Source organism: Chlorocebus sabaeus, chromosome 1 (assembly GCF_047675955.1).
Source record: "Chlorocebus sabaeus isolate Y175 chromosome 1, mChlSab1.0.hap1, whole genome shotgun sequence".
Taxonomy (NCBI): Eukaryota; Metazoa; Chordata; class Mammalia; order Primates; family Cercopithecidae; genus Chlorocebus; species Chlorocebus sabaeus.
In genome coordinates, this window is record NC_132904.1 from 128,296,074 (window position 1) to 128,322,440 (window position 26,367).

Below are 26,367 nucleotides of genomic sequence, written 5' to 3' on the forward strand. Positions count from 1 at the left end.
TTAAATATAATTAATGCCACAAAATTGGACACTTTAAAATGGTTAAAATAGTAAATTTTATATTATGTATATTTTACTAAAATGAAATCAATTACAAGATATATGTGAGTAAAGAAGTCGGTAGGTTTTTGTGGTAATTCAGGCAGGTGACAATGGTGTTCCGAACTAGATTGTTGGGTAGTGAAGGGGAAAAGCAGTGGGTAGATTTGAGAAGTATTTTTGTTTTTTGAGACAGAGTCTTGCTCTGTCACCCAGGCTGGAGTGCAACGGTGCCCTCTCGGCTCACTGCAACCTCCACCTCCCGGGTTCAAGCGAGTCTCCTGCCACAGCCTCCTGAGTAGCTGAGATTACAGGTGTACCACCACATCTGGCTAATTCTTGTATGTTTAGTAGAGATGGGGTTTCACCATGTTGGCCAGTATTTTTGAAGAACATTGAAAAAAATTTGGTATGACACAGACAAGCTAGCTATTCACCAAACAAAAACAAACAGCTCCCTCCAAAATAAAAAACAAACCTTTTATTAACACTCAGTCCTTACCCTCGTGTCCAGTCTGCCTGCTAGATATCTGTGACCACAGTTGGTGCTGTCATCATGCTTTGAAGATGGCAGCACTGCCATCAACTTTTATTCCTGAATAACTGTGTGTAACCTAGCCCTTTGCCTTCTCCCACCTCCCCGACAAGTGGAATATAGGAACAAGCAGTAGAGTTTCATTGTGTTAAGTCACTGTAACACTGAGGCTGCAATAAGCTGGAGTTACCTTACTTGGTACCTGTTATAGACTGAATTACGTTCACCCAAAATTTATACATTGAAGCCATAACCCCCAATTTGATGGTTTTGGGAGACAAGGCCTTTGAAGAGGTAATGAGGGTTAAATGGGTTCATAAGGTTAGGGCCTCAATCTGATGGAACTGCTGTCCTTATGAGAAGAGGAGTGATGTCAGTGATCTTTCTGTGTGTAAGCACAGAGAAAAGGCCATGTGAAGACACAGCAGCAAGGAGGCACTGTCTACAAGAGGAGAGAGCTCTCACCACATACCAACCTTGATGCCAACTTCATCTCAGACTCCCAGCCCCCAGGGCTACAAGAAAATAAATCTCTGGGCCGGGCGCGGTGGCTCAAGCCTGTAATTCCAGCACTTTGGGAGGCCAAGACGGGCGGATCACGAGGTCAGGAAATCGAGACCATCCTGGATGACACGGTGAAACCCCGTCTCTACTAAAAAATACAAAAATCTAGCCGGGCGAGGTGGCGGGCGCCTGTAGACCCAGCTACTCGGGAGGCTGAGGCAGGAGAATGGCGTGAACCCGGGAGGCGGAGCTTGCAGTGAGCTGAGATCCGGCCACTGCACTCCAGCCTGGGCGACAGAGCGAGACTCCGTCTCAAAAAAAAAAAAAAAAAAAAAAGAAAAGAAAAGAAAAGAAAAGAAAAGAAATCTCTGTCGCTCAAGGCACTCAGCCTGTGGTATTTTGTTCTGGCAGCCTGAGAAGATTGAGACAGTATCATTGGCTACAGAAAGTGAAGTCAATGTCTATGACTGGTGATGTTTAAGGCTTGGGGACCTAAGTGCATGGAGGTGCCAGTCACTGGGAGAGGGACACTAGACATAGGCCAGGTTTGAGTTCCTTTCTGGACATGTTGACATCGAAGTGTCCCTAAGACATTCAAAAGAAAATGTCAATTCAGTCTACGTGGAGAGTAAATAGACTCTCACTGGCCATATTATAATGTAGTTTAACTCTTGCTCATTTGAAATAATTTCCTCTAGTTGTTTTGTGAATGTATGTTCTGTCTGTCCTCCAAAATAAAAATGTCCTTGGATTTTTCTCAACCCATTCCCCAATAGTTTCTAACATACCATAAATATAATTGACATTCAAGAAATCAATAAGTCATTTTACTGATTTCTTAAGAAGTGGTGGTTTGGTATCCAGAAGGCATAGAATGATTCAGAGTATCTTAGAATAGTTAGAGTAGGACTAGACTACTTCAGCCATTGATCTGCTGCAACATTTCCCAATGTATACTTCTAATGAAAGAAAAGAAAACTCCGTAAATACGGCTACTGTCTACTTTGTCAATGTCTCTGTTCATCATGAAAAATATTAAAATATGGGCAAAAGAATTAAAGTGGGATTCAATTTGATTCCATTGAGCAAACATCCACATTGCACATTTTAGGTGCTCAGGCTGACACAACCAATGCGTCCTCCAATTGCTTAAAATATAGTCTGAGGGTTGCAGAAATAATCCTATGAAAGACAGATAGTTATGATTTACATTATTTTATCCTCTGTGTGTAGCAAAGTGCCTAATTCAGAGACGGTGCTCAATAAGTTCTCATTGAATATTCTTTCACATGGGAGATATTAATGAATATTTGGTGAATGAGCAAATGAAACAATTGATAGACTATGATATAAAATCATCTGTGAAAAAATTTTGAGAAGTGTTAAAAATGTATACTCCCAGGAACAAACGTCTAGAACATTAGAGCAGAAATGGATTTCAGAGACCATCTTCTACTCTTTTATTTTATGCATTAAGAAACAGATCCTAGAAGGTTAATACATATCCCTAAGTTAGCACAGGTAATAGATAGGAAGCTGCCTTTGCAAAATTATGACAGTAAGAGAAATCTGAAGTAGTTCACTCCATCTTGCTTCTAACATCCAAGATGTCCTTTATCATTACTGGGGTGAACCAAACTAACTTTGGGAAGAATTTAGTTTATAGTTTAACCTTAAAGCAAGGATGACAATAGCCTTTCCCAAAACTAAACCACATTTGTGAAACTAATGAAGGTCCACAAAGTTAGGGTTACTACAGGGGCTTGAATTCTGCTAAGATACGGGCGTGGTTAAAAGATAATCAACCCTTGTTTTGGAGGTCACAAGATATGTAACTTCCCCAATTACTTTTATACATAACACCACTATTGTGGAACCTCTGATTGGCCTTTTCAGATGTCTTTTCAGACTTTTAAATTGCTGACTCCATCCAGATCTGCTGCTTGTGATGCAACAGGCCCTGCGACCCCACCCATAGGCAGACTGGGTGCACGAGGACCATTTTCCACATCCCCTATGATTTCATTCCCAACCAACACTCCCATTCCCTAGCCCCCTGCCCACCAAACTATCCTTAAAAACCCCTAACCTCCAGGCCTTTAGGAAGACTGATTTGAGTAATAACTCCAGTTCTCTGCTGTGGCCAGCCTCGCGTCAATTAAACTGTTTCTCTACTGCATTGGCACAGTCTCAGTGAACTGTGAACTTCCTACCCACTCTGTGTCTCAGTGAACTTCCTACCCACTCTGTGCGGTGGGTAGGAAGAATTCGTTGGGTGACTACAGATACTAGAGTAGTTTTCTAGATCTTTTGACTCACCACACTGCTTTCTTACAGCCAAGTGATGATTATTTTCTACAAAGAGAGCTCTAGACCCTTGCATTCAAAAGATGTTGGCAACATGTCATTACCTATGGACCCTACTTTGATTAGAAAAAACAAAACTGTTCGGGACCCAGTACAACTTTCAACACACGAAGAAAGAGCAGGCTGGTGGTCTGAAAGCTCCTTTCAGCAGCGAGATGTGCAGAATTTACTAAATGAGAGAAGCTGAGGCCCCTAGAAAACAGGCTTACCGGGGAGAAAGTTCCAGCAGCTTGCCAGAGGCATGCTCTCAAAATGTGAGAGGCAGCATCTCAACTCTTCACCTAACTATGTGCAAGGTGACACTTGGGGAGATGTGAGCAGGACAAGGCAGGAGCCCTGCTGGATGGCTGTGGATTTAAGCTGGCCCCGACCCCTGGGTCCATCACTCATTCCCATAAATCACACTTATGCTTCTCCCTGGAACAGCAATCATTACAGCCCCTCCCACCTCCTTGTGTTCTATGGAACCTAGTTTCTGAATCCGAAGGAACAGAATCCTTTCACTGCTAAGACTTGCACTTTGCATAATCCTCATGTTTGCAGGCCAACTAAATGTAAATATATGCAAATATACTGGCAAGTTGGGCTGGCCCTCAGGCCTTCCAAAGAGACCTTTCCTGCTGCAAAAGTTGAGCATTGCCTGCTTAGAGGGAGAAGGATTAAGGAGCTGGTAGAAGAAGAGAGGGGACAACAGATAACTTTAGAAAGTAATACAGTGGGGAAAGAAGACATAAGCATAACCTTCCTATAAATAAGCAAGTCACAGCTAGAAAGCAAAGCTCTGCTAAGGTAGCACTGGGATGCCTGTCGTCCACAGTAGCTGGGCCTGGGGAGCATTTACTCACTAGAGACAGAAAATCACTGCAAGGCAATAGTTTCTGAGGCAAAGGTGAGCATCTTCTAAATTGTATGAGGCCCAGAAATTGTTTTCCCCTTCCTAAAGTTAGAGAAGTCTATAAAACCGCTCTTGGTACAGCCACAATAGGTACTTTGTTGCTGGTGTTTCACCTAGAAACCTCAGAAGAACCTGCTCACACTGGCAGAGTTGCCCTGCCAGCATTCCACAGACTTCCACAGCAAGAAATGGGAGGAGAAAGAGCCAGGTAGGATGCGTATCCTGGAGCCTAGGCATCGAAAACACACGGGAAACCCACAACAATGAGCACGTCATCTCTCTCGAAAGGCAATGTGCAGTGTGGGTGGGACTGCAAACAGCAGCGTCCGGCTTGGTAGGACGGAAGCAAGAATTGGGAACCCCGGGATGAGCACAAAAGGAGAGTCTTCACGTCTCCTAAATCAAGAATTTACTTAGAGCCGAGGGAGAAAGGATTGGTCATTAACATCAGCCACACACTGCAGTTACCCACGCCTATAAAATATGGGAGTTGTAGTTCATTTGTTCACCCACACATATGCCTAAATCAATTTGTTTTAGTTCTCTCCAACCAAATATTGTCGTTTCTTTTATCATGAAATACTTATTGATTACTCATTACATGCCAGACACATTCAATAAGCATTTTTGAGCATCTAATCTATGTGCGTTCTCTGCCTTAGGGATAAACATTTCTGTTCATATAGAGAGAAAGACTGTTCCCGTCCTCAGAGTGCGCACATTTTGGTGGTGAAGACAGTGTAACGTGTAACGCAGTAGTTACAGCACGGTGTGATAGAGCCATACCCAGGGGTTTGGGAATTGGGAAGGCCTGAGCTCAAATGACCTTCAGGTATTTAGCAGAGAGAGCCCTGAACTAAGCAGGCAGAAGGAGGGTGCTGCAGGGTGCACTGAAGGGCAGGGAGAGGGTGGGGATCGCCCCGGCCATGCCATGCCATGACCATCAGGGCACACTGCACCTCCTGAGAAGGCCCTGAATAGGACAACTTCTGCCTGGCATAAGCATCATGTGTTGTGGACCTTCTCATCAGAAGCAAGCTCTCAATGAAAGGATTGTTCCGTTATCCTCTGGTGTCTCCCGCGGAGCAGGTGGCATGTACACACACCAGGGGCGCACAGCTGCAAGTCTAGGCAGCAGGCATCACCTGGACAGGAGCTGGTGGAGAAGCTGTGTGAGGTCTCTATCTCAGAGGCACCAAGGCTCACCTTACTCAGGAAACTGGGGGCCCATCATGATGGTAAAGTGGCTTTGTATTTGACATGCCCCCACCTCCCGAACACGTATGTTCCTTAAGGACCTCAATGCGGTTAGAATCCATTCCAGTTCAGCTTGAGGAAAGGCACTGAGAGGCCCTTCCATGCACACCTCCACCTGCTCTCCCTGCCCAGAGCTGCCACTTTCACCTCTTAAGGCAGGTGCAAGAGATCCCAGGTCAGGCCTGTTCTGTTTGAGATGCTCCCAGCACCTGCCTGGCACTTTTTCAAAGTGAGTTTCCTTTGAACATTGCCTGGACGCCTGCTGATTGCCCCTGGTCTCTCTCAGAGCTATCCTTGGGCATCTTTTTAATGGCCTGGCCTTAATTGCGTTTTCCTGTATGCACTGTGGCAGTCAGCATGTAGTTTAATAAAACATTTTCAAACTGCTGGGCCCATTCTTCCCTTCCCACCTACATCTTATGCAGTAGAAGATTTTAAGCCTTATTTTGAAGGTGATTGATTTGGTGTGTTTTGCACTTGCTTTCCCGCTGTGGGGACATTTTGCCTCTATGTGTGATACATTTTTTTAAAGGAACTTTGATTTTCCTGTCCCCTCACTTTCCACCCTGCTGTTGCAGAACCAAGGACTAGGAAGCTTTACTCCTCAAGTAGCTATTTTGCCTTCTCCGATTCTGTGATTAGTTGTTGGTACTTTGGATTAGCCGTGGCCTGTGCCCAGGGGGTGTCTTTCAGCGCTCGCATCGGCAGGGTGTCTGAAAGGAGGTGATGGAGACGTCTGCACCACAGCTACAGACTTTTTTTCTTTTGAAACTAGAGAATAGGCTTATATTTAATTGTATATTATTTTATCTTATTGTGGATGTGATTACAGACAAGGGAAATACATTGCCAATGAAGAGATTCCCCTGGGTACGCAGTAGTGGCCCCTGAAAGACGCAGTCTTGGGAAGGTCTCCACATTTTCTATTTCCTAGCATAAGGAATATCGATGCCGGGATGGAAGGCTCTTAAGGAAAGCAAAACTTTTGATGAAAGCTTTGATGATGTCTTGCTGATATTATTTCTCTTTTGTTTCAAAGTTCTCTGCTTCATCTCTTCATTCTCTCTCAATGAGTACAATTGTGTGTGTGGTTTTTTTTCAGAAGTACATCTTGAATATGAGATTATAAAATTATGACAATATCAAAACTAGTTATGAGAAGAATATTTTAAAATAGCAAGAATGTTACAAGATATTGAGGACAGAGGTATCACACATAGACACACACACATACATGTTCACATGTATTCCAAAGGAGGCACAGTTATTCCAGTGTTATCCACAAAATCTGACATAATTTATCAAAACATACGACGCCAATGCTTTTATGTGATAAAATCATTTGAAGATAAGTGAAGGGACAGTTCTAAAAATTGCTGAACCACCCTGGCATGATATTTGTCATGCAATCTCAGAGGCATTTTCAGGAATTAACCTAGCAGCAGAAAACAAATAATTTTAATAAACTATAGAGGGTTGCACCTTAATGCACAACCTCATGAAGAAGGCGGGGCAGGCTTTCTTTCCCACAGGTGACAGATGAAGATTCTGAAACATAGCAAGGTTGAGTAACTCATTTCAGGTCACAGAGCAAGTGGTCAAACCAGGAGTTAAAGTTTACATAACTTCCTCCTAGAAGCAGCTCAGTGAGACTCTTTTCCATACGTATGAATTAAGGCTTTAGCTACCATTAGTATTGCCTTTTCTGTTGAATAGACCTCAAAATTAGAGCACTTGGAAAACACAAGCCCAACCCTCGGCAGCCAGCAATGTGATTAGTTCTCAGTAGTGGTGTGGAAAGGAAGGAGGGTGGGAGAGGGTAAGAGGCAGACACCTGGCCTGCTCCTGCTGTGCCCCAGGTGGGACTATTTTGAAAAGCTCATTCCTACCCTGTCTCTACTGAAAACACAAAACTTGGCCAGGTGTGGTGGCATGAGCCTGTAATCCCAGCTTCTCAGGAGGCTGAGGCATGAGAATCACTTGAACACAGGAGGCAGAGGCTGCAGTGAGCAGAGACCATGCCACCGCACTCCAGCCTGGGTGACAGCGTTAGACTCCATCTCAAAAGAAGAAAAGCTCGCTCTTGCTGTTGCCTCTTGCTGAAGGAGCTCAGGCAGAGTGGTAGGAGAGCAGAGACCCTCTCTGGGGAGTGCGCCATTTGCCCAGAGAACCGCAGGGTGTCCTGGAACAAAGTGCAGATTGGGCTTGCACCGCAAAGGCTGCACGCAGAGCCGCAGTGAGGCTGGCTCTGCTCTTTGGTTTTCCTACCTCCAACCAGGGAGGCGATCTCAGAACACCAAGCCACTGGCGAGGCCCCTCTGTCTCTTCATTCTTTCTCTTAACTCTCTACCTTCGTCCGCTTCCTTTGTTTTCATTCACATCCTCCATTTGTACCTCTGTGGCTCTTTGCAGGCATCTTCCAGTTCTTCTTCCATCTTTTTCCCTGATCACCTTTCACTTTCCCAGATCTCCCAGGCAGGTGCCCTGCCCTCCAGCCCTCCACTTACCTGGGCTCCTCAGACTCTTATTAAGGGGAACATCCAGTGACAAATTCTCCTATGCCTCTCCCATTCAACAAGCTCCGTTTGGTCCGTGTTAGAGAGTCATGTGCCTAGAAGTGTGCATGTTTTGCTAATTGTAAATTACATGTAAAATCTATATCCTGAATCAAAAAATTGACTGCAAACTTTGTGTCTGAAAGAGACGAAACTTTTCGTCCTCGAGCAACCTGTACCTTGGAAATGACAAACACTCCTCATGGTTGTCTGATCCCAGATCACTGACGGGATTTTAGAAAACACGCTAAGTTCTATTTAAATGTATTGCTTGGCATTTCTGGGACAGAGAGGAATCTCTTCTGCCAACGCATAAATTCATTTAAAATCTGTGCTTTCCCCTGAAAAATCATAATAACTAAAATAACCAATAACAATGCTATAATTAATTATTTCTATTAAAAGATAGGGCTTTTTTTTTGTACCCTGTCTCTACTAAAAATACAAAAATAGCTGGGTGTGGTGGTAGGCACCACCACAATTTAGATGGCATTCTGGAAGCAGTATTTCTACAGCTCTGTTAATCACCCTTCATCCGTCAGTCAGAGGGAACTCCTTCTCTGCTTTTAACTACCAAAAACCCAGTAACAAAACTCCGACTCCCAGGGAACACATGACTCACTTACCTGCGAATTTTAGATTACCCAGGGAGCTGTTATGTTGTGTCTGAGGGGAAATAATCTATCTGAACTTAAGAAAAAATTAAAAAGAAAAAAAAAAAGATGAGAAGAAAGAAGAATTGAAAGAGAAGGTACAAATATCTATTACAACAATATCATCTTCTAAAGCTGTTTATGATAAAAAGAGGATTTGGTAGCTTGTATTCCAGCTATATTAAATTAAATCAAATCCAAGATCCCTTTCCCAGACACACACAGGCCTGAAAACATCAATCCTATCACAACAAACTAGCCCCTGGGAAAAGGAATCCTCCTGGCAGTGTGCCACAGACCCTTATAAACTGTTAACCGTGGTAATGAACCAATCCAAGAGACATATTAATAATGACACGAAGAGACACATTTATTGTTGATTGTTGAGATGGTGGCAGATTTATTGCCAGCTTGCCAGGAGGGAGGGCTTGGCCCAGCAATGGTGCAATTAAAAACAAATTGAATACAGGGACAAAGAATCAATAATCTAACAGAGCAACTTTTAGTTTGCAAAATACAAATATAAATTAATTGACCTGAACACAGTTGCTAACTGGTCATTAATGTCTGCTTACTGGCCAATCAGAGCACATAATCCATCCCATTAAATTGATTGCAGCAGGCTGGGTCCCTGAACTTCCAGCTCTGCCTGCCAGGGCAACCATCAGGGCACCTTGTTTAGGGGTGATTTTCAACACCACTAAAGCAAACGGACTGTGTTAGAAATTTTCCCCAGAAGCCCTAAATTAAGGAATTCTTTTTAAGGTTTCACTAAGAACTTCCTTATTCAACAGGCATGTTTTCAATGCTACAGTGTACAGCAATCCGTCCCAAGGGAAGGGACTTGAAGGGAATAAATCCATGTTGGACGTGGCTTTTCATGGTGTGGCTGCCAATACCCACTAAGCCGCCCTTTGAGATGCTTATTCATTCCTAAGAACAATTGACATTTTCCCTCAATCTTTCATAAAATCTTAAAAGCATATTAATGACATTTTGCTATTATTTGTATGGATTAATAACTTGGCTTTTCAGTCATACTGGTCAAAACTCAAGTTATCAACAGACACTTGTGACTAATGGCTACCATGTTGAAGAGTGTAAATACAGAGCATTTCCATCATCACAGAAAGGTCTATTGGACAGTACAGCTTTCTGTAGGATTTGGATATCCAGGGAGAAGAAAATTAAAGGCAGATGAATTCTATGAGAAACGAAGAAGAATGCAGGACCCTGGGCAACGGGGATTGCACAAGGACAAACTTGACTAGGTTGTGTGTAGGATGTAAACGTGGAGAAATAATAAAAAAGAGTGGAAAGGGTGGAAGGGGAGTGAGGGATAAAAGAATACAAATTGGGCTCAGTCTATACTGTTCAGGGGATGGGTGCGCCAAAATCTCACAAATCATCACTAAACAACTTACTCCTGTAACCAAATACCACCTGTTCCCCCACAGCCTATGGAAACAAAAAAATTAAAAAAGAAAGAAACATTCCTCCTACAAAAAAGTAAAAAAAGATATAAAGAAGAGAAGAAATAAGAGTGGAAAAGTAGGTTTGGCCCTGGATTGCTCAGCACTTGGAAAGACGATCTAAGAGGTTTTGACTTGACTTCATTGTCAATGGGGAGCCATTAAAATAAAAGTGGGGTAAGTGACATGATCAGTGTGTGCATCAGAAATACTTAGACAACACTGTTAAAATGAATAATAGGGAGGGAGAGACGAGGATTAGGTATCAATTAGGATGTGACAGGCAAAAGTCAGTAGAGAGTAAGATTCCACACTTTGAAGGTAGTGGTTGTGGGAACAGAAAGGGAGAGAATGACGTTATTGGACATGACATCTGCTTTGATAGGGAAGCAAAAGAGAAAAAGAGTCAAAGCTGAAGCCAAGGTTTTACACACAGTGGTGTTTCCATGAATAGAAATGTGAATTATAAGAAGAGGAACAGGTTTTGGAGAAAAGAAGATAAGCTGTGGGTGGAACAGTTAAGATTTCTGAGAGATACCCAAGTTGAGGAACTAAGAAGATAATCATATATTACAGAACGGAATTAGCAAAGAACTAAAAACTGGAAATTTACATTTAGGAGCCAATGATATAGAGCTGATATTAACTCCAAGAAAAAACGTTATAATTACTAAGATAAGATAAACAAAACAGAAGGAGAGAAAAAAGATTAAGGAGGACAGATCCTGACTCCACAGAGATTAGACTACAACGCCTCAAGCAGAGGCAACCTGTCAAAGAAAGCACGTGTATTGTAAATGACCCGGCGTGGTTGTCTGACCTACTTATTTAAAAGCTATGGAATTGAAAGGAAGTTAAACTAGAAGCTGAGTGGAGAATTCCATTGTCAACGGAAGTGAGTTTAAAATAAAACCTTGTACTTATCAGCGGTGCCCTTAGCTTCTCTGAACCTTAGTTTTCTCATTCAAAAAAATAGGAACATGAATCCCGCCCTCTGGGGTTAATTGGAAAATAGAATCAGATAATGTTTATGACTGCCACCCCACTTTGTTAACCCTTGAACAATATAGGGGCTGGGGTGATGACCACCACACAGTTGAAAATCTGCATATAACTTTTGACTCCCTCCAAATTTAACTACTAAGAGCCTACTGTTCACCAGAAGCCTTACTGATAATAGGAAACAGTTGATTAATGCATATTTCGTATATACATATTATATACTGCATTCATATTATAAAGTAAGCTGGAAAAAGAAAATTAGACTAAGTAAATTATAAGGAAGAGAAAATACATTTACTGTTCATTAAGTGGAAGTGGATCATCATAAAGGTCTTCATCCTCATTGTCTTAACGGTGAGTAGGCTGAGGAGGAGGAGGAAGAGGAGGGGTAGGTCTTGCGGTCTCAGGAGTGGCAGGGATGGAAGAAAATTCACGTATAAGTGGACCTGCATGGTTCAGACTCATATGGTTCAAGGGTCAATGGTACTCAATGGATGATAACCATTGTTTATAATTACTAAAAAAGATTATTGACTGTTTTCCTTGTGATTATTTTGCTTCACTTCTATTGCTCTTCAATTTCTATCCCTATAGAGGAGAATTTTAGTGAACGAACAAAGACTTTTTTGAGAAGCCAGAATAAGAATAGGGACAACAGTTACCATTGCAAGGCACTGTGTTTGAGGGTAAAACTTGTTAACTAGGAGCTCAAAACCAGGTTCGGGAATGCAAGTGAGACTCTCCAAATCTGTGTACACCTGCGATGTATAGAAAGACATCACTATTCGGAATTCGCAGTTTACTTGGATGCCAAACAGTGACTAACTAATCTCCTGAGTGGTGAGGCTTGAAACCTTACGTAAGATCCTGACTATATGAGGGTCATGGTGGATACTAATCTATCGGGAGAGTTTATGAACATTTACTAATTTGTCCTTCTTCTGAGGTGTGACGGCTCCCCTACTCACAGCAGCAGGAACGTGAGGGAAAAGATCTATTTACTGGAGCTATTGGCAGACAGGCCTCTTAGGAAATAAGCTGAGATCACCCTGCAAATTGAGCAGAACATAACAGGCATTTCATTTTCCCTCCATCTCCGTATCAGTGATGATTTTGAGAACAGGCATTATGACTGTTCCGTTTGTTTAATTCTATTGCAAACAAGGCAGATGACAGCTCCAGGCCCTGACACTTCTCTCTCTCTCTCTCTCTCTCTCTCTCTCTCTCTCTTTTTAAGATGGAGTCTCACTCTGTCGCCCAGGTTGGAGTGCAGTGGTGTGATCTTGGCTCACTGCAACCTCCGTCTCCCTGCTTCAGCCTCCCCAGTAGCTGGGACTACAGGCGCACGCCACCGGGCCCAGCTAATTTTTTCTGGCTACTATAAAAATCATCATCAAACCAGGTGCCAGGACTGGCAGCCTTTTCTCGGATCATGTCAATGCGTCTCTCTGCCTTTTTCCCAGCCAGGCCTCTGAAGTGGAAGTGCTGCCTCTTTCGGGTCCGCCCCGCTTTGTTCTGACGGTGTGTTCATCCAGTGCTGCCTCTTGGGGGTCCACCAGGGTTTTGTTCTGACGGTGTGTTCATCCAGTGCTGCCTGTCGCCGGGTGCACCCGGGCTTTGTTCTGACGGTGTGTTCATCCAGTGCTGCCTCTCGCAGGGTCCGCCCCGCTTTGTTCTGTTGGTGTGTTCGTCCAGAGTCACATTTGGTTTTGGTCTCACTCACCTTGGAAAATACCAACTCCTCCTGTTTTTATAATTCACGGACTATAAGTGTCTGAGGAGAAATTGAGTGTGTCCTTCCCCCTCTCCTCTCCTAGACAGAGGCTCAGCCTACATATTTGATGGGTGGTGGGATGGAATTCCAGAGGCCATGGAGAAAATAGCCATAAAACCTATGAAAACTGTGTGAAGTGTGTGTGTGAATACAGAAGAAACAGACAAAACCCATGAAAACTGTGTATGTAAGAGTGTGTGTAGGTGTGAGTGCGTATGTCTGTGTATGTGTACGTGGTGCCTGTGTGTGTCTTAGTTGCAATGCAGAGCAGAACAAAGCCCCATATTTATCCTCACAACAATGGGAGAAAAGGCCTGATACAAGGAGAAATCCTTTTTTTTTCTTTTTTTACAAACTGTGTTGTGAACTGTGTTGTCACCAACTACACACAATGTCATGAAAGGTCACAACCTAGGAGACTCAGTGAAGGTCAACATGAGGTGTCAGATTCAGGCAATATCTGAGAAACACAGTAGTCTGAGAGCCGGGATAGGACCACTGCATGGTGGGGTGGGTGTGGCCTTGCTCTAACCCTGAGGGCAGGGGGCGGGGCAGGTGCAGAAGGCGGTGTGGGGACACCCTCCCAGTGAAGGAAGACTTGAGATCCCTTCCTTTATGTGCTATAGAGGGTATTCTTGACAGTAACTTCATTCTTGATTCCTTCTATGTTGCAGCTGTCTTCTTAGTTACCCTAACCCTTCCATAAAGCCTGTGTATATATACACATATACATATATACATCTCAAACATCGAACATATATATGTGTATATCCAAGCATATATATGTGTATCTTTATATACACATATACATATATGTGCTTGATGTTTGACGATTTCTCCATTTATCAGGTCTCTTCTCCCATTGTGAGAAGAAATATGTTGTTTGTTCTGCTCTGCTTAGGAACTAAGACACACAGAGGTTCCACGTACCCACTCACACTCACAAACGCCCTCACACATACACACACTCTTACACACACAGCTTTCATGTCTGTTTCTTCTGCAGTAACATGCACACACTCACACAGTTTTTGTTTGTTTGTTTTTGTTTTTGTTTTGAGACGGAGTGTGGCTATGGCCCAGGCTGGAGTGCAATGGCACGATCTCTGCTCACTGCAAGCTCCGCCCTCCGGGTTCACGCCATTCTCCTGGCTCAGCCTCTGGAATAGCTGGGACTACAGGCGCCCGCCGCCACGCCCGGCTAATTTTTTCTATTTTTAGTAGAGACGGGGTTTCACCGTGTTAGCCAGGATGGTCTCAATCTCCTGACCTTGTGATCCGCCTGCCTTGGCCTCCCTAAGCGCTGGGATTACAGGTGTGAGCCACTGCGCCCAGCCACTCACACAGTTTTTATAGGTTTTATGGCTATTTCCTCTGTGGCCTCTGGAATTCCACCCCACCGTCCATTAAATATGTGTCCACTTGACGTGGGTTGTGGAGGTTACAAATGTCAAAGAAGCCATTGCTGGGAAGCAAATGGCATCTTTCTCTTCCACCTTCTCTAACCAAAAACGTGAACAACAAGGTTTACAGTCACCCCAACTAGCAGTGTTAGCAAGGGACCCTAAATCCTAAAGCCTCTGGAGAAAAATACAAATAAGAAATAGTAAGAACAATGACAGAAGACTGCGATTACTTTCATACCAACCTAATAATTGTCCCATCGGCGGGTGAAAATAGGAGAGACACAGAGTGCAGAGACTCCTAGTTGCACACAAATTCTCAGATAAATTACACTGAAAAATCCTAACAGAATAACTAGAAAGGACTTTCACACCACCAGTTTAACCTTTCCATTGCAAAGTCAAGGAAATGATGCTCAGTAAAGTCCTTAACCTAATTTTGGCTGTGTGCTTTATCTGCACAAATACACAGAATTTGCAGCTTAGAGACCCCTTCTCAGAATCTTATTTCCCATTGACATACACCACACACACACACACACACACATACACAAAACACACACACACACACAATCACGCATGGGATTAAAATATGCATATGTGCACATAAAGAAATTACTCTGAATTCTACTCTTCACCCCATGATAAGAAACCGGGAAAGGAACGTCTTGGAGACGCAGGCTTGCGCAGTTAGGAGCCGAGCGCAGTCTGAGGAGTGAGCGCTCTGCTGGTCGGTCCTGTTGTTTTCCACTCTTCTACCCTGCCTTTGTGAAGAGTAGATGTGATTACAATTTTAAATAGAGGTTGAATACATTAAATTTATTTCAGGTTAACTGCCTGCTTTTCTTTAAGTCTATGAGCACACATGTTCGTTTAAATGTTTGGGTCATATTTAGGAAAAGAGGAGAAAATCGCCTAAAAAAAGAGATTGCTTACAAAGAAAGAGTTGAAAATAGGTAAATCCCTGGCAAAATTGTGACCTATGGTCCTGCCTCCCTGGGCCTGCTGCAACCACTCCTTGGTGCAATCCCAGGATCCACCTGCTGCCCCCAACCCAGAATTGTCTCCTCAGGGCCCACCCTTTTCTGGAGCACCTCTGAAGGTGGACTTTTTTCTCACCTAAGAACAAGTGCCTGTCTACGTACTTAACTCTGAGTCAGTGGTGTGTCTGCTGGCTACAGAGTGAGTATACCTGGCCTTGGGTGTTGCTTTGACCCTTCCTCGCTAGTGTTAACTTGGATAAATCACTTCCAAGTCTCTGAATCTCACTTTCTGGTCTTGGAAAGGTGCGCTTTCTATTCTGTCATCTTGGGCTTTTGGGAAGCATAATCAAAAGAGATAATGCATGTAAAGTGCCTTGTTAACTATTTGCATTTTGATACCTTTTTTTTTCATAAGAAAAGCTTAACCTCCACGAATAAGTCTAGTGAAAGGAATTTAAAGCATGTGGCAGCTGCATCAGCGTTGGATAAGGTGTTAATCTTTCTAAGCCTCCATTTCCTTATTTGTAAACATGACTAGGGTGTATATTTTGTAGAGTGCATAGATGTAAAGAATGGCTGAGATAACGTTTATACTTAGCACACCCAATGCTGAGGTTGGTTGGTGATTAGCAATATCTAGGACTGGCAGGACTGGGAACCCATTTTCTTTACATGCAAAACTCAACTTTAGATACCAACCAATTTCACCTGAACTGACACCAGGCTAAGAGATGCAGAGTCTTTTGTTTACATAGAAATTGCATAAGCTTGCTGTGGAGCCTCCTATGTAAGAATTTAATAAAATTCATCATTTCTAGCCCTCTGCATAAAATTGGGCTTAGCAAGAGGAGTTCATTCCATAAAAGGAAGTACCCTGTAGTGAAGAGATTTCCAAACAAGGCAGGAGAGTAGGTAGAGAATACCAACATCCAAGAAGCAACTCTAGATGGGTCTTCTTACTCCATCTATCTCCAACAACAATACAATGACATACCACTGGCACACATAGATCTCTGCATTCTTTCAGAATGCTGAAGAGCTCATGACAGTTAGAATGACAATGAGATTCCGGATCCGCAGAGGGGCCAGGGTTTTCAGTACTTAGATAGGATAACATGGCACAAGTATACATATGTAACAAACCTGCACGTTATGCACATGTACCCTACAACTTAAAGTATAATAATAATAAATAAATTAAAAAAATAAAATAAAATAAAATGCACATCCCTCGAGGGATGAGCTACTAGAAAATTAATTATCCTCTCTTTGCCCCCCTCATAGCCTCTCTGCATCCTTTATTGTAGCTTTGGTGTCCCACTCCCACCACTAATTTTCTTTCTTGAGCTTTGTCCTCAACTTCTGTTGCTACAATGCAATGCAATGCAGTATCAGTAGAAGGAAATATGACAAACACACACACACACACACACACACAGAAATCCTGAAAATGTTCCATTGATCTAGAGCAAAGAACTAACTTTGGATGTCGTTGGCATTTGAGGGACTGCAGTATGCTGAAAAGACACTACTCTCAAAGTCCTGTGGCCATGGTTCAAGACCCACCTCTGCCACTTACTCACTGGGGACTCAGTCAGGCTCAACCTCCATGAGCTGCAGTTACCTAATTTGCAAATGGAGATAACAGTCACTGCATTACAGTCTCCCAGGGTGTGTTGTGCGGGTCAAAGGTGACAAACACTGTGCCATCTCTGTAAAGTACTAGATAAATATAGGGAATTTGTGTTATCCTTTTAGAACAAACTCTCAGTTTGTCACATTGAGGACCCTCTTGCCTCCAGGGACCTTTCCTCCATGACTGTCCTCTCCGAGTCATCTGGACATAGTTTGACTCCCCTGCCACCCATATCTGTGGGAAGATGCTTTATGATCACTGTGTTCCTACACCACTCCAGTAGCCATATCAATCTGCTTCTGCTCATTGTACAAACATTTGCCGAGTGCCTACCATGCCTCAGATGGTGTGCTAAGTGCTGAGGTTGTGATTCTTACTGTTCTCTAAGAATAGTTAACCTCGGAACATTTACCTACTCTCCAGCCAGGAAATTCATGCTGAATCTCAAGTATACCCTTTCTGGAGTTAGGTTACACCTGTTCCCTAGTTCTGCAACATCTATGTAATGTTTGTGTGTTATTTATCCCTAGACCTCGTAAGCCCAAAGCTGTTCCTTCCAAGAGGCATAGGATCATATTTCCCCAATCACTAGCATTTCTACAAACTAAAAAATCTGGGTGATATCATTTTAATTCTTCCTCTTTCCAGGTATGAGGATGAATGCTCTCAGTTTCCTGTGGACAACGCCTCTCAGGCACATCTGGCTCTTTGCAGGTAGGCCCACGGTCACCCTGGCTGCACTGCTTAGCGGGGATGGGAGTCACTCCTGCCTGTGCTCGTGCCTCCAGTTTCTCCCGCTTTCTCCTGATCTGCAGGGCTGCCAGGCTGATTTTCCCCCCAACTAATCTGACCCCACAGCGGTGCCTCCCCCTTGCTCCAGATTTCCTCCACACCGAGGTATGCAGCCTAGATCACATTATCACATGCTCACACAGTGCCTGCGCTGATCCCCTCAGTGGCTGAGATGTACCTCCGGTATCAGTGACACGATTTTAATGAAGGCAGCTTCTGTTCTCAATGAGAAGGATTTGGAAATTAGTTCCATCAGATATGTGGCAAAGGCCACCTTCTACAACAGGAAAGGGCAGGCAGGGAGGTTGGTGGCAGAGTATCTCTCAGGCACTCCCATGGCAGGAGGGAAAGAGCTGGGCCCCATAGGTGTGCACTCCCTTCTGCTGATGGCATCTGGTTGGCAGAAAGAATGAGATACCCACCTTCTCAAATGGACAGAAGATGCATAAACACCTTTTTGTTTTTATAAACAGACAAATGGCAGCTCGGAAATTTTTCTGTTTTTCTCATTGCAAAATCAATACCCATCAGCAGTTTGAAATTAAAGGTGAGATTAGGCCTCAGTTTTATACATGCCTTATTGTCTTCCAAAAGCTTTCTACTCGGTCAGATAAATTTTCTTTAAGAGGATTAGGAAACTTTCATTATCTTTATCTAACCTGAACTAACACTATGCCTGAAAAATTAATCTATAGACTGGACAAAAGCTGATGGCTGCTGGGAGAATAACTCTGGGGCTTCTTTCTAATTGAGTAGTGGGGTCTCTACATCCACCCTCTGGTAATTCAACTGCCTTCCAAAGAAAGAGCAAGTCACTGCATCACTAAGCAAGGGGAAAGAATTCAGCATTCTGACCTTCTTCTCTGCAGCCACTCAGTAAAGCTACGAACTAGCCTGCCAAGGATCCCAAGAGAATGTCCTCCTCAAGAGATCTTCCCAAAGAGAAGCTTCTCCCCAAGAGAACATCATCCCCAAGAGAACATCATCATCAAGAGAAACTCCTCCCCAAGAGAAGATCCTCCCCAAGGAAATGTCTTCCCCAAAGGAATGTCATCCCCAAAAGAAGATCTTTCCCAAGAGAAGCTCTTCCCCAAGAGAAGCTCCTCCCCAAGAGAAGGTCCTCCCAAAGAGAACATCATCCCCAAGAGAAGCTCCTCCCCAAGAGAAGGTCCTCCCCAAGAGAATCTCCTCCCCAAGAGAAGGTCCTCCCCAAGAGATCATCATCCCCAAGAGAAGCTCCTCCCCAAAAAGAAGGTCCTCCCCAAGAGAACATCATCCCCAAGAGATGCTCTTCCCCAAGAAAGGTCCTCCCCAAGAGAACATCCTCCCCAAGAGAAGCTCTTCCTCAAGAGAAGCTCTTCCCCAAGAGAAGGTCCTCCCCAAGAGATCATCATCCCCAAGAGAAGCTCCTCCCCAAAAAGATCCTCCCCAAGAGAACATCATCCCCAAGAGATGCTCTTCCCCAAGAGAAGCTCCTCCCCAAGAGAAGGTCCTCCCCAAGAGAAGCTCTTCCCCAAGAGAAGCTCCTCCCCAAACGAACATCCTCCCCTCCCACCCACACCCATCCTGACTGCCTCTGGACTTATCCAGACCACCTCAGAGGGTTGTAGCCAGAGAGTCAATTGGCCTGGAATGTGGAGACTGAGGAGCTGACCTCTGGAATAGATGCCATGCTGTCCTCAGACTTTTTCTGACCTGAAGCTTGGAGGTCCACAGGGACACCTCATAGGCTGCCACATCCCACCCAAAGGATCGCTTAGCATGTATTATGGAGAACATCCTTCTCTGTCGCTGGGCCCCCAGCCCATTATGTTGTGCATTGACTTTGATGTGCTTACATCATCTGTCTTAGTTCTTGAAAAGGGATAGGCTTGCTCGGTTTGAGTCTGTTTCTCTACAGTGCCTGACAGTTCTTTTTTATTTCAGTGCCACATTTCCTGAATTTGAAGATAACTTTGCTGTCAAGGCCACAGAGGTGGCACTGAGGTGTCACTTCCGATGCTGAGAATGTCAGCTCCTCTGGAACCAAGCCCAGGTGCAGGCAGGTGGGGTAGTGAGCGCTCAGTCTCTTGTTTTCTACACCCTCAGAAACTTTCAACAGATAGCCCAGCTCATCTCCGATGACTGATCTCACCAAGTGCCTCTGTCGTCCTCTGAGGAGAAGTATCAGATGTGACAGTTGTCTCGATCTCCAGATGGCAGGCAGTCTTGTCGCTCCAGAGCCGTGGGTGGACGTGTATGGAGAGTGGAAACCCGCAGCGTCTGTAGACGTCTGTTGGATGGCAGGCGCGTGTGAACGCCTGAAAGCACGCGAGGAGGGGAGCAGGGCTTGGAGGCTGGGCAGGAGCAAAGCTTCAGGCAGCATGGCAGAGCCAGGGGCTGCTGGGGAACAGCAGTGGCAGCAGACAGCTCTCTGGCCCCACACATGCCATTACAAATGGCTACAGTGGCAGGCCTGGCTGCTTGTGCCAAAAGGAAAGAATGGGCAACCTGAATCGTACAAGTGACTGAAGCATGAATAGACAGCCCCCATGCAACCTCTCTCTAGGAAACCAATTGAAATGAGCAACATCATGGTCTTTTTTTTTTTTTTTTTAACCAGACATGAGGAATCTATCTTAGCTAAGCAAGGATGCCATACACGTTTCACGAACTAAAAAAAAAAAAAAAAAAAAAAAAAAAATTCTGTTGAATCTATGACAGATGGGATCTGATAAAAAGGCAGATGCTAAAGACTACATCACACATAGGGACCCTTTCTGAGAGCTCACTGTGTTTCCTGAAGATATCTGCAAAGGAGGCTCTGAAAGAAGTACACCTGAACCTTTCATTTGGTGGAGGAAGGATGTGTCACTGGGTGACGGAACTAATGTGCTTAGAACTTCATTCCTGCCATGAGCCAACACCTGACAGAAATTGCTTTACATGGTGATGATAGTTGCGGTCAAGTTCAAAATAAGTTCACTTGGATTGCTGCCTTGCTTTAAAATGGTTCTCAGATTCTCGGAACTGCTATCTGCATGTGTTTTTAATTCTCAATATTTAATATCTGAGAATCTGACATTTCTTCAGCCCCATTTTTGAGGTGTAATATGAAATTTAAATTAAAAGCTATTTTAAAATGCACATGTGATACCATTCTTGGGCCATCCTGATTCACATTTTTAAAGGAGAGTGGAAGAAGTTGCTAAGTCTTCCTTCCTCCTTCCCCCTTTTTAAAATTGTCTGAATTTATTACCAACATTGACCTGCAGCTATCATTCTGACTAACATCCCTCTGGGATGCGGGCTCCATTGTCAGGCTATGAGAGTGTGTTCAAACACAGCAGCCTTGCCAGGGAGGACCTGCCCAAACAGCACTCAGAGACCCCTCCAGGGCACGCGTGACCAGCAACTGTGCAAAAGCAGTCACGTCACAGGTTTATCATCAGCATTATTAGTCTTTTATTATGACATAAGCCTATAAGAGAATTAAAAGGCACTGAGAGTGGTACCGTATTTATCTATGTTTGAATGTATCTCACCCCAGCTCCAGAGTGCTAAGTAACTTACGAGAGCTCAACCAGTGCATGTTACACAACTTACTGATGAGAACAGAAGGGCTAAAGATAACATTTACAAACTCTGAGAAGATATTCAGCACTTAGTTAAGTACCCGTTAGATGGGAAAAATTCCAAGACATATACTTCAAACTCTGGATTCAATAGAGGAAGATGACTTTTGTGTCTTCACACACAAGCAGAAGAAACACCAACATGGTTCTTCCCTTCCATCACTGACGGGAATGGCAACCCCAGATCCAGCTGGGACTTACCTTGCACTATGAGGTGAACCCGGGATGTTTTGGGATGATTGTCTGTCTGCACAGAGCAGGTGTACGGACCTTCGTCATACACATCCACGTTTTGGATCATGATGCTGTACTGGGTTGGTGTGTTGACCAGGATGATCACACGAGGGTCTATGGACCACTTGTCATTCCCAGCGTAGAGGATGGTGCTGCGGTTTAACCAGGCCACCCGGGTTACCCGGTCATCTATGGTGCACCTGCAGTGAGGCCGGGAATGGTGGAGGGAGGAAGAAGGGAAAGAGAGTGGAGAGATTATATAATGCGGTAGATATGATGGTGCATTCTGAGGAGTAATTGAAACAACATAACACAGTACTAAAAGGAAACAATTACTGATGAACCTTCCTAAATATAAACTAAGAGTGACCAAAATCATCTTGAAGAACTGACAATACAAAATCACTTCTATTTGATTTCGAGACAGATTATGTGAGTATCTTTGCCATCCCTTTGCTTTCCCTGTTATTTTTTCCCATAGGCTTATATGAAAATTAGTTTATGTTTCTTGAGCACATTTACCACCTTGAGGAAGAAGTGGCCCAGGGGCACATGGGAGAGAGAGTGGATCAGCATTTCAAATAGGTCACAGATAATCCACAAAGCAAATACTTAACTTGTAGTTAATCAAAAATTGAACATATTTACCTCCAGACCTCACTGGTGTTGATAATCTCCTTATACCCCTAAGCAGCCCAAGGCCTGCAAACTACAATTTATAACATGGGTTGGTAAAATTCACCTTAGAAAGCCAACACTTTTTGAGGAAGTCAAAACTGCATCTTAGGACATCAGGAGAGGAAAGAAGAAAATTATCAGCAGAGTCCCTGTTCCCCAGACACTCTGTCCCATTGGGAGGTAGAACAAGGCTATTATCAAAGCAGGGAGCTGTGCTCCACCTCCCACCTACTCTCCTTGACAATTCGAGGCTATGAACACAAACGAGGCCCGTGTGTCGGTGTGGATGACCTGCGGGCTGTCAGGCCTGACACGGGACCGAATGTGCTGGACGCCTGTGCATGTGCCCAGGAACTGAGGACGTGGGAATGGAAGCATGAGGAAACAGAATGCTTTCTAAATGTGGGTGCACACCCATCACTCCATGCTGCACATAGGAAGGCACAATGACAACCAGCCTTGCCAACATCCTGGTAGAGAGAGGAGGGACGTGAGTCCAACACCTGCAGGTAAGGAGAACACAGGGAATAGGCCTTCCCTCACTGGATCTGACCTAACACTTGGGTGGCAGCAGTGATCCTTCAGGCAGGTCTCAGGAGACAGAAGGACCCCAGAGACACTGGCCGCAGTAGAGAGGTCAGGATCTGGCCAAGTGGCCAGTCTCACCTGGCCTGAGTGGCTCAGGGTCTCCAAGCACCAGAACCACAGCCCTCTAGAATGGGGAAAACACCGGATCTAGGGTGGTCCTCTCCCTGGTTGGTAGGAAGAATAAAAGTAATACCAGCTCCCAGTAACCCAGGCCTTTTTATGAACTGGCCCATCTGCCCTTCAGCCACTGAGAAGTTGGGTAGGGAGGGTATTAGGCACTCTCACAATATCGTAGGAAGAGATTTTTCTTTTCTAAATAAGCATGTGAACAATACAAAGTGAATAATATATGTAAATAACACCAAGATGATACAGGCCCAGCTAACCATTCACTCCTCACCAATGCCCAGCACCCACTGGTAATTTGGTAGAAACTTGTTATATCTCGGTCTACATCTTACTCCTTATACACATGCATGAACTTGTATGAAGCTTGTGTTGATTTGTTTTCACCTGAAATAGAATCATACTCTAATATTCCAATGAACTATTTTTTTTTTATTTGATCACAGGCATCCCTTGCACACCAGCAGTTACAGACCTCAATCTGCAAGCTTTCTAGGTAAGTGAGTTTCCAGGGCCCAAATGCATCCACCAGTAGGACCTGATAATTTAGGTACCATTGAATGATTCTTTCCCATCATTATAGAAACGTCATTGGTATAAAGAAAAATTGAAGTCATGTTATCTCCTCCACATCATGAGGCATCTCACTTCTTTTCCTGTTGTTTTCTTGCTTCCATAGCATTTTTCTATTTCCCTTATGATGCCCTAATGGATCTTAAACCCTAATGGATCCTTCCTGCTCCCCACTTTCAAAGGCTTTTCTTAGGGAAAAAATATGATAAATGTATTCATTCTCAACTGCAAATGACTGATAAGGGCAAACCTTTCCTAAGGATAGGTGAATTTTCATAAAGGAGGAATCCCTGTTTGAAGAGTTCCTCCTAAAGAAAGTTCGAATAGTAGAATTCCAAAAATGCCTGGAAGTAGATGCTAAATTGAGACAGAGTGAAGGGCGTGATGTTCCAGTCCCTTCTAGTTGTGTGGTCTTCGAGGCACCACACAACCCAAGTGACTAAGTGAAAACAAATAGTCTTGCTTTAATTTTGCTCAGTTATGTAACCCCTTGCACATTTTTAAGTTGCCATAAAAAATCGTGTAAGCTACAATGGAAAAGGATGAATTTTTTGGTCCTTAGAAAATATTCACATTTAAAATATTTTTTTAACTCACACAATTCCTGTGTGTGTGTGTATTTGTTCAGTAGAATTTAAATATCATAGTGATTAATACTCATGATTATCTGCTTTCAAAATTCAGGAACTCTTTTTCTAAAAGTCATAACATGTGCATTGTTCCTTTTTACACTGGAACTTGTCTTCCCATTATATATCTTCTACAGAAAAATGTATTTCATGCTTGAAGGTCTTTTATTGATCGCCTACCATGTTGATTTGCAACCAAAAATATATAGAGATTGAAATTTAAATTTCTTTTATGTCTTTTGACCATAAAACTTTAAGCAATAATATATTTCTTAAATGAATGGTCATTACAAATATAAAATTGATAGAATATAAATATATAGCACATTTCGTTAAGTAATAATTAAACATGAAAAAGTAAACTTACTAGAAATACAGCTTTTAAATAGATGGATAAGCTCCTTTTTTAAATGCTATAGATAAATATCACTTACTGCTAGAATGAGATGGAGTTCAGGATCAATTCTATTCCCACTTTTGCTTTTAGAGAAACCTTGTTCACGTAAGAACATGGAAATGAAAATTGTGCATAGCAATGCCACTCAATTATTTGAATGCTTTCCAAGATATATGCCAAAAATCACATAGTAATATAGCTTCAAAGATAATTTTAATGATCTCGCAGCTGACAAATCAATTAATTCCGCTTTCAATTTCTTTTAATGCAATGAATTGGAAAATACCTGATTTGCAAAGGGGTTTATAACCCAGTATTAAATTCATTCAATTTCTCAGTATCTGGAAAGCATATGATACCATTTTACCAGGCCTTGTCAAATGACTATAAAAATATGTTATTATTTTACTGGAAGTGCCTTGTTTAACCCAATACACTCAGAAATGTTGGGAAAATATAAATACTGTTTATTTTAATATGCTAAATCACAGTGCCCTCTGTTAGAACATGTCTCATCTCCAAGTTCTAATTCAAAATGGATAATGTACCAGCTTGGCCATGAATCTATTCCTGATGCAATCAGGTATCACTGCCTTTAGCGCTCTGCTTTGCTTCTATGGGGGTCTCCTTCAAGACTGATACCCCGCTCCATGAAAGTCGGGTGATGGAGGTGACAAAGAAAGTGAAAGAAGGTTGTCTCCTGGATGATGTGTGAAGTGGGAGCTGTCAGAAGGGAGATGCAGAATTACATTGCAACCTCAGGCACTTACTCAAGCAGATCAACTTTAGGTAATTTGAGATCTTTGAAGTGCATTTCCTGAATCTTATCATTGTCCTTGTATAGGACCAACCACTACAGGTTGAGGGTGCATAGAACCAGTGCAAACGGCCACAGACTTGAGTAAGGGTGGACTTTGAAACAGGTCAATCCAAAACTGCTCTCTGGGCCAGAACACACTCTCAGTGCCCTGGTCACACAGCCCTTGGAAAGCCTGTATTTTCCTTGGTTAATCCTGTGTCAGGTGAGCGGCCATGATCCGGTGTACTTGCTCTTGGACCTGGGCCTCCTTATGGGCATGGAGTGCAAACAGAAAAGAGTAACTGAGGAAAAGCCATCTCTCTAAATGGGCAAAGATGGTTCACAAGCTTGTATGGTTCTCAGAACCTAACAACAGAGAAACTGAGTGAAACAATGAAGTCATTTGAGGAAAGTTATTTTCCTCATGATGTTGCTGTGCTTCAAAAGAAAATGTAGTTTCATGGCTTCGTGCTTTCTTCCATCACCTTAGGACTCTTCCATGGTCCCCTGAACAGCAGGAAAGAGAACGCAGGGAAGGACTTAAAAGTTGGCTTGAGTGCTCTTCTAAACTCAGGCTCCTTCCCTGCTGTCTGTGGCCATGTCCTGGACCCTCATTAACAAGAAGCACAGAGGGGAACACTTTTGATGTGAAATAAGGAGGAGCCAAGAGGCACGTTGAGGAAGGTTAATGACAACTTTCTGATCTCTTGGAAATTATTTCAGATATTTTAAATTCTTACGTTCCAAGCTAACCCTACCTACTGATCCTTGATAAAACAGAACTCATTACAACTACATCACAAGTAACCTCTAATATTATATATTGCTTGTACAGAACCAGGCATAGTTGTAAGAACTTTCA

The 26,367-nt window shown here is 43.3% G+C and overlaps 1 protein-coding gene across 3 annotated transcripts in view; it reads right to left on the minus strand.

Moving 5' to 3' along the window:
- The window catches only part of OPCML (opioid binding protein/cell adhesion molecule like), a 1,159,273-nt gene that overhangs the window by 238,061 nt on the left and 894,845 nt on the right, over positions 1 to 26,367 (minus strand). For all 3 annotated transcript variants that reach the window (XM_008021558.3, XM_008021557.3, XM_008021556.3), the window contains one exon: positions 21,683 to 21,915. In XM_008021558.3, the coding sequence (XP_008019749.1) occupies positions 21,683 to 21,915 (233 nt within the window). The remainder of the gene's footprint in view (positions 1 to 21,682; positions 21,916 to 26,367) is intronic.